At 44.2% G+C, this 9,335-nt stretch overlaps 1 protein-coding gene across 2 annotated transcripts in view; it reads left to right on the top strand.

Annotated features, from left to right (window-relative positions):
- Window positions 1-287: 287 nt before the first annotated feature.
- cmss1 (cms1 ribosomal small subunit homolog) overlaps window positions 288-9,335 on the top strand; it is a 58,358-nt gene continuing 49,310 nt past the window's right edge. For both annotated transcript variants that reach the window (XM_060929430.1, XM_060929429.1), the window contains exon 1: window positions 288-386. In XM_060929430.1, the coding sequence (XP_060785413.1) occupies window positions 338-386 (49 nt within the window). In that variant the 5' untranslated portion in view covers window positions 288-337. The remainder of the gene's footprint in view (window positions 387-9,335) is intronic.

The raw sequence follows: 9,335 nt of genomic DNA, 5'->3' as shown, positions 1-9,335 counted from the left end.
GTTTCAAATTGTAGTCCACTACATAGAGTGCAGAAAGCATTACATCATGCCTTACGTAGTGCACTTCTGTAGGGTGAAAGGAGGTATTTGGAACACAGTCACTAGTTTTAGTAGTTTGAGATCGATAGATTCATCACAGCACACACACACACACAAATTAAGTATTCTTAAAAACCTGTTTTACTACTTGAAAGTTTTATTTTCCTCTCAGACGCGCGTTCAACGTGAGCCGTGTTTAATTTTTATGCATGACTGTAAAATTGTTCTTTGTGGCTCTTCAGCGCTTTGTGGTGTCGAAAATGCGATCGTGAGATGAAAAATACGTTTACACGAAGCCATGGCAGATGACTTAGAAGACGAGTGGTGGGCTCAAGGCGAACATTTAGGTATGATAATGAGATAAACATGCCACTTCTGACTGCGAAATATCAACTTAGTCGAGTTTGCAGGTTTTATTATTTATACTAAACAGAAACAGAGGAGCTGTAGGTAAAGTTAGTGGGGAAACAGACAGTTTTCGGAGATAAAATGTAAATAAAGATGGAGCTCTTGTGGTTTTTCCCTCTCCAGTTCATGTTTATTATATCATGGCCACTTCTGAAGTGATCTCGAGTTTTAACCAAGTCCAGCTGACTAAAACTCACCAGAACATCACTACCATGCTGCTTTCAGAGCTGCACGTGTGTCGGTTTTTTTTTTTTTTGCCGAACAGCATCATGGGAATTGAAGTTCGTTTGCTGGATGTGCAGCTCCATAAGTATTGAGGTATTTCACCTGACGTCACAGGGTCACGTGACGCCCCGGTGTCCACCATTTTGGACGGCAAGTTAGCTAATGTCAACAACAGTAGCTAGTATGTTACTGTAGCAATATTTACGTTCAGTCATTTGGATGACTGTTAAAACCTTTCAGTCTCAAGTTTTTCCTTTACTGGATTTACTAGTTTACTGAGCTAGCGCGCGATGGCTCCCGGCTTGGCCGGCGAGCGCGCGATGGCTCCCGGCTTGGCCGGCGAGCGCGCGATGGCTCCCGGCTTGGCCGGCGAGCGCGCGATGGCTCCCGGCTTGGCCGGCGAGCGCGCGATGGCTCCCGGCTTGGCCGGCGAGCGCGCGATGGCTCCCGGCTTGGCCGGCGAGCGCGCGATGGCTCCCGGCTTGGCCGGCGAGCGCGCGATGGCTCCCGGCTTGGCCGGCGAGCGCGCGATGGCTCCCGGCTTGGCCGGAGAGCGCTAGCTCAGTAAACTAGTAAATCCAGTAAAGGAAAAACTTGAGACTGAAAGGTTTTAACAGTCATCCAAATGACTGAACGTAAACATTGCTACAGTAACATACCAGCTACGATGTTGTTGACATTAGCTAGTGCTAACAGCTAGTTGCTAATACACTGCTACAACTACACCGACCCTAATAATACAGTTCTTGGTCATTGCCTGGTAACAGCAAATTTATAACGGGCCATGTCTCAACAGACTAAGAAGTTATTTCAATGACATTTAATAACATTTTGTTTATCCTGAGGACCGAAAGTAAATGAAAATGTGAACAAACCTTAGCTGTAATAAGATGGCGACCACCAGCTCCAGGGACGACCCGCTGATGTAGGCATGTTACCCAGCCTGACACAAAATATTTGTAGGCATCCAAACTCTTATACGCTTTCAGATCAATACCTGTGTATGGCGATGGGTTTTTAACGACATAGGTATACAGATCATGTGGGCCGAAGTCAGGTAAAGACGAGGGCTACGTGTACTTCCATACGTCAGTGAACAATCCTGGTGGAAGCAGGTAAACGTCGTTCTCTAAGCCCGCTAACCTCAATTTTTGCAAATACCTCTCCCTCTGCTCGCCCTGTAAATGCCCTACGTCGCTGGATAGTGAAGGTGTTTTCTGCATCTCGCTCCTTTTTCTTTTATGTTTTTCATTTGTCGCCTTCCTCGCATTCAAACTGATTCGAGCCGTGCCGTCCAAAATGGCAGCATCACATGACTTGGTCACGTGAGTGAAATACCTCAATAGGTACCCTTTCCAAAGGTGCCAATATTTATGGAGCTGGCTGTAGATGAACATTGATGGGTAAAAAAAAAATAATAATGAACAATGTCTTTGCAGTTAATTAGTTTAATCATAACTCAAGGCATTTTATTCTAAGAAAATATAAAAATTCACCTGTGTGTGTAGTTTATTTTTTCTAAGCCATGCCACAATTATTGGCACCACTGCATTTATTTATCACGTGGCCATCGCATCCATATGCGAGCCTTCTCCAAAGCACACGCTTGTCTAGAATGCGTTTCTGTGCTGACATAGTCCAGTTTCCCTTCACTGTTCCAGCATGACAGTAGATGGGGTTTTATTAACCTGCTTAAAGTGAATGTAATGCTTTAAAATGAATATACATCGTTAGTAACGACCAAAGGCGGCACGGTGGTGTAGTGGTTAGCACTGTCGCTTCACAGCAAGAAGGTCCGGGTTCGAGCCCCGTGGCCGACGAGGGCCTTTCTGTGTGGAGTTTGCATGTTCTCCCCGTGTCCGCGTGGGTTTCCTCCGGGTGCTCCGGTTTCCCCCACAGTCCAAAGACATGCAGGTTAGGTTAACTGGTGACTCTAAATTGAGCGTAGGTGTGAATGTGAGTGTGAATGATTGTCTGTGTCTATGTGTCAGCCCTGTGATGACCTGGCGACTTGTCCAGGGTGTACCCCGCCTTTCGCCCGTAGTCAGCTGGGATAGGCTCCAGCTTGCCTGCGACCCTGTAGAACAGGATAAAGCGGCTAGAGATAATGAGATGAGATGAATGAATGAACAAACAGTAGCTAAACAGAGAGCAGAGCTCAGCAGAGCTAACAACATCATCAAGGACAGCTCCCACCCTGGCTCTGAGTTCTTTGACTTGTTGCCCTCAGGCAGGCGTTACAGGTGCTTCAAAGCAAGGACCAACAGACTCAAAAACAGTTTTTTCCCCACAGGCCATAACCACCTAGAACAATTAGCCTTTTTCACATTACGTCACTTGCAGGGGAACTCGTATCCGTTTTCAGCCTTTTGAATGGAAGAAGAGGTATACGGCCGCAACATATGTTAACAAAACTGTGTCATTCACAGATAAGATTGATAATAATATTGCGCATTGTTGTTTATCATTACGTATTGTTAGCGACCATTCCAGTCACCTATCTGCCTTGTTTTGGAAAGGAAGTTTACTGACTATGGTTGCTACTTGTTAGCCAGCAGATTAGCATGCCGCCTCTTCCATTCAAAAGGCTGAAAACGGATGTGAGGTTCTTCTGCAAGTGACGTAATGTGAAAAAGGCTAACTACATGCACTGACTGATGCCACTTCTGGCAGGTGCAACAATGCACCAACAAGGACCTAAAAGGACAATATTCTCACACTTACCTGATACAGTGCAATACTTATTACAGTGCAACCTCACAGAGCAACGTTTTAGTTTTTATAGCTTTTGTATATTTTATATTTCTACACTTTTATATCCATACCCAATACAATACCAAATACAGTGCAATATCCTGAGTTCTGTAGCTGAACTGAGTTTCTATAACTAATGTGCAATTAACATCTGCAACTCAACACGCCCAGTTGTATATATATTAGTGCTGTCAAAAATGTCGCGTTATTATCGCGTTAACTTGACTCAATTTTAACGGCGATAATTTTTTTATCGCGAGATTAATGCTCTGTGACATGATGTAGGTTTTTCATAAGCTTTTGAAACGCTCAGGAACTTGCAACAGAGACTTTGCTTAGAAAACCGATAGCAGCTAGACTGTAATGCCACGCCCCGCACAGCCAGAGTCCTCTGCCCTCCTCCCCCAAAGAACCAGCGCGGGCAGGGCGCGCTAGTAGAGATGGGATTTATGGCTCTTTGATGGGATCCGCATCTTTGTGATCCGTTCTTTGAAAAGAGCCGTTCAAAAGACTGGCTCATTTGGCTCTTTTTAAATATTTATTCAGTTTTAAGAAGACAGCGTCTAAAGAAGCCAGATCCCTCTGAACTGTAAACTCAATGCTATCCCAGAAATCCTTCCTGTAATATGCAAATTTGGCCGCCTCTGATTGGACAGCGTGACGCATCAACAGGCAGAAAGTGTAAAAGTACAAAATGTGTTAAGTGAGATGAAACAGTAAAGATCAGATTCAATGCAATATTTATCAACGAACAACTTAAAGTTAATATAATGGTGTACTTTATATTATAATCAAGCATGTCAAGCCTACCGCCACTGTGTAACCTGTCTCTCTGATTAGCCCCGCGCCGGTGCTCGACTTAGGTTTCACTTTGCGGTGGCTGTGTCAAGACGTGTTATGCTTTGCAATAAAAAAAAAAATTGGTACAAAGCAAGCCTATTTTTTTTTTATGCTGATAAGAGAATTGCAATGGTTTTTTATGTGACAAAAATATGCGATTAAATTGCGATTAATTGCGAGTTAACTATGACAGTCGCGACATTAATCGCGATTAAATATTTTAATCGCTTGACAGCACTAATATATATTCTTTGTTTTTCTGCTGTGTTGTATGTTCCCATCTAAATGTTTGCACTGGGGTGTGTGCTTTCCATCTCATTATATAATTTTCCCGCACCTTCTCCCGTCGTTCTAGCTTTCTTCACTACACTTTCTTCCTCATCCGTTCTTTTATTCTTGTTTCCACCATCATTGCTTTTAAAAAACGCCGTTATTCTCTGCATAGCGAATATATTTCTCAGCTCGGTCCGAACCAGCTCTCAGTTATCTCTCAGTTGAATGATGTGATGAATCCCTAAAGAGCACTTTTCCCACCTAATGCCACACCCACAACATACAACCGTGGGAAAGAGGGGCAATCACAAAGAGGAGTAGAAAACAGGAAATGTTACAGGGGATATTTATAGTGATAGTAGGCTATTGTAGCGTCAGCACAAAAGCACCAGACTCAACTTTAACTGAAAGTGTTATTCAGTAGCCTAAACTTATTCAAGCTACAGACCGAGAAGAATAAAAATGCTGAAATCTCATGTCCCGGTAAAACGCACTAGCATGGCAGAACGGCAAAAAAAAATGTAACCCCCCCCCCGCGACCGTGGGAACCACCGCAGTGCAAGACAGAGGCAATGCACGCAACTACAGACAGGGAGCAAGGCACAGGCAGAACACACACACACGTACACAACACTGAACACACACACTTGCAACAATACAGGCCGTTACTCGTTACACTATATTAGGTAGGCTATCCAGCGCTGGATTTACATACTTTGCAGTTCAACGTTTGATACATTTTAGAATGTTAAACTCGTCGCGTCTGTGCTCAGTGCTTTCCTAAATTGTCGGCTGCAAGAAGCCCTCGCACGAATGCGCGTTTTTTTTTTTTCTCGTCGTTCGCATGCCGAAAAATTCGCTCGCAAATGTGAGTGAAATGTGTGCACTGTAGAGCCCTGATTTGGACAGTTCATCGATTCCCCTATTAACACACTCGCGCACACAGTGCACCAGACGCAGGATTATGAGCAACATTTACACGCTCGCCACATCCGATCTTATCATATCTGATGCACTTTAACAGGAAGAAAAATGTGGCCGCACACGATTATCATTAATTATTAACTGAAAAGTGTTAAATGCTCTCAGATTGCAATACTGTAATGGCCCTTTTCCACTACCCTTTTTCAGCTCGCTTCAGCTCACTTCAGCCCGACACGGCTTGCGTTTCGACTACCAAAAACCAGCACGACTCGGCTCGCTTCAGCCCTGCTTAGCCCCTAAAACTCGCACGGTTTTGGAGTGGGGCTGAAGCGAGCCGAAGCAAGCTGAGTGAGGCTGGGGGCGTGAGCAGACACTCCCCTGTGCACTGATTGGTGAGGAGGAGTGTCCTCACATGCCCACACACGCCCCGCGAGCACGCTGGGATCTGTAAACACCGCAAACCCGGAAGAAGAATTACGAGAATTTCTGAAGCCTTATGCGCCTCGCCTCATATGCTCTTGCCAGTATCTGTTGGCGTTGTCGGTGACAACAAGCCACAGCACCAAGACCAGCAACACTAACGACTCCATGTCCTCCATGTTTATTGTTTACTATCCGGGTCGTGAGACTACCGCTTAAAAGCTCACTGATGTCACTGTTTGCGCTGCTTAACGACATCACGTGACGTCCACCCACTTTTGCTAACTCCACCCAATGTGTCCACCCACTTCCAGCCAGCACGGTTCAGCGCGGTTGTAGTCGAAATGCAACTCCAACAGCCCCGCTCAGCTCACCTCAGCCCAACTCGGCACGGCACGGCTCAGCCCAACTCAGCCGCATTTGTAGTGGAAAAGCGGCATAAGAGTCGATTTGTTTTTAGTTCTGTTCAGGAAAACATGATGAAAGGTAACCACCGCGTTCTGCACATCTCTCTATTTATCTGTCTCTCCATCTCGCACATGCTACAGAGGAAGACTGTCATGAACTGGCAGTTTCTCATCTTGGGGGCTCGAAAAAATAACCATTAACTCCGGAATATGCTTGATCATCATCTGCCCCTTCATCCGACGTACAAGAATCCCAGTCACTGTCAGAATTCTCTCCTAAACCTGATTCCATATCGAGACTGGTCTAACCACTGCTGCACACGGGAATGAAATTGATACCTGAATTGTTACACATGTGACTTCAAGATCTTCGGTTCAGTCTCGGCAGATTCTGTGAAAATCGGCTGATCTTATTGATTTCCCATCAATTTATGGCCTTTTGGATCGGCTGTGGCTCGAAAACACATGGTCAATCAACGTAACGATTGTTGCTTTGTACAAGGAAAAAAGTGGGGGTTTAGGGGTGGAACACTTGAATGTGCAATTTGAAATTGTGAATGGAAATGTGAAATTTTGAAAAAACTCAAATATTTGAAAAAAAAAAAGTTTAGATGCTCACATGAGATGTTGGGCGGGGTTGTTGGTTTTTTTTTTTTTTTGGAAACAATTCAACAAGCAATACTGTGCAAAACTGAAATGGAAACATTTTTTGCATATAATTAAACACTACCGTGGCTATTACTGTGAATGTAATCGAAATCCCGTGCCAAGTAACAGGTCTTGGAGATCTGAGAGACTCTCACGAGAGGAGAAAACCCAGGGCCCGGTCCCAAAACGCTGACAACCATAACTCTGACTATCCCTCTGCCTGAATTTAGTCCCAGTCTGGCGCAGTCACATCACAACTATAATCCCGACTATAACATCGCTTGGTCCTGACACTCAGGGAAATAAATGCATGCAACTTAGGAATAGTCATGGAAGTTTTTTCCAAGTTAGTAGCACATTATTCCGGGCCGTACTGTACTTCAAAACAACCCATGCACGCACTCCGGTGGATATACCGTATTGGCCCGAATATAAGACGACCCTGAATGTAAGACGACCCCCCCTTTTCCAAGTTCATCTTTGGGGAAAAAGTTTTTTGAAGACCAAATGTTCATTCATATAAAGCGTATTTATTTCAAAATTCTGTTTAAAATTAGAGGCTTTTGTTTTTCACATTTAAATAGAGGTCATTTCAGTCTCATTTCCGTGAACACTTTTCATAGAAGTAAAAAAAAGAGGCTAAACTGCAGGCTACTAGACAAGCCAAATTAAAACATTTAAATTGCATTAATTCAACAAATTTGTCAGGTTTAGATTGAAAGTTCATAAACTTCAGAATGTCAATGCATTAACTTCCCATAGCCTACGGGTATATGGAATAAATTTGCAGAACAGTGCAAATGCTTTAAACAATGCATTAAGGTTTACAATAATAAACAACTGAAACTATGGAAAGGGTAGTTTGCTAAATTACAGCTACTCAGCACAGAGATCCTCAGCCTCACTTTGCTCACTCTCACTGTCCTCACTTTCGTTTTTGGCGGCATTTTGTCTAGTCCGCGAATTTAAGACGACCCCCCTTTTTAAGAGCTATTTTTTACAACAAAAACACTGTCTTATATTCGAGCCAATACGGTAATAAAAAAGAATACAAAATACAGAGTGGTTACTGATTTTAATCCAGATGCTTCACGGATGCTAATAATTTATGGATCAGTCACAGACGTTTCAGTGTGTTACAGATTGGTTACCGATTTCATACGGATGATGCTTCACGGATAAAAAATTAAGAAGTCTAAAACAGTTAAATGTCTGCCGAAGTTCATAATTAAAATATCTTGGCTGCATTTATATGTTTATTAATGCACTATTGATATTTCACGGGGGCGGCACGGTGGTGTAGTGGTTAGTGCTGTCGTCTCACAGCAAGAAGGTCCGGGTTCGAGCCCCGTGGCCGGCGAGGGCCTTTCTGTGTGGAGTTTGCATGTTCTCCCCGTGTCCGCGTGGGTTTCCTCCGGGTGCTCCGGTTTCCCCCACAGTCCAAAGACATGCAGGTTAGGTTAACTGGTGACTCTAAATTGACCGTAGGTGTGAATGTGAGTGTGAATGGTTGTCTGTGTCTATGTGTCAGCCCTGTGATGACCTGGCGACTTGTCCAGGGTGTACCCCGCCTTTCGCCCGTAGTCAGCTGGGATAGGCTCCAGCTTGCCTGCGACCCTGTAGAACAGGATAAAGCGGCTAGAGATGATGAGATGAGATGATATTTCATGGAAAATCATATATATGCGAATAAAATATCCGTGTTTATTTTTTTTTTTAATTTTCCGTGAATCCGTATTCTGTGACTTCATGAAGCAACAAGGATGTACAAAGATGCCCATGGAAAATAGCACATGCTCAGATAACAGCACATGTAAACAATTACCTGATTGGTCGGATGTTTTATCGGATCAGGTTCAGGCCTGGAAAAATCTCTCCAGAAGCAATCTCACCGATACGGATAAACCCAGGCCTGGACTATCGGTATCGCTATCAGTCTGGTGTGACCACCAACCACATAAACTGCAGGGGACCGATTGATTTATAGTTCTTGGTATTGTGGGACCGGGCCTTTTAATCGCATAAAATCGCTGAATGGAAACGCAAGCCATTTGCGATTGTGTTTCATGACTTCTACTTTGAGAAAAACTGCAACGGAAACCCGGCTCCATGCACAAAGCGAGCTCCATGAAGACGTGATTTGCCGAGGTTGGAGTGGAAGAACTCGCGTGTCCTGCACAGAGCCCAAACCTCTTTACAGGACATCAGTCCTCCACCCTTTGTGGCTGAATGACCAGAAATCCTCACAGTAACGCTAGTGGAAAGCCTTCCCAGAAGAGTGGAGCTTATTCTAACAGCAAAGAGGGGATGAATCTGGAATGGGATGTTCAACATATGGGTGCGATGGTCAGATGTCCAAACCTCTAACCAAATAGCGTACCTCCTTTTGACAAAATT

Source organism: Neoarius graeffei, chromosome 9 (genome assembly GCF_027579695.1).
Source record: "Neoarius graeffei isolate fNeoGra1 chromosome 9, fNeoGra1.pri, whole genome shotgun sequence".
Taxonomy (NCBI): domain Eukaryota; kingdom Metazoa; phylum Chordata; class Actinopteri; order Siluriformes; family Ariidae; genus Neoarius; species Neoarius graeffei.
This window is presented reverse-complemented; position numbering and strand designations above follow the sequence as displayed.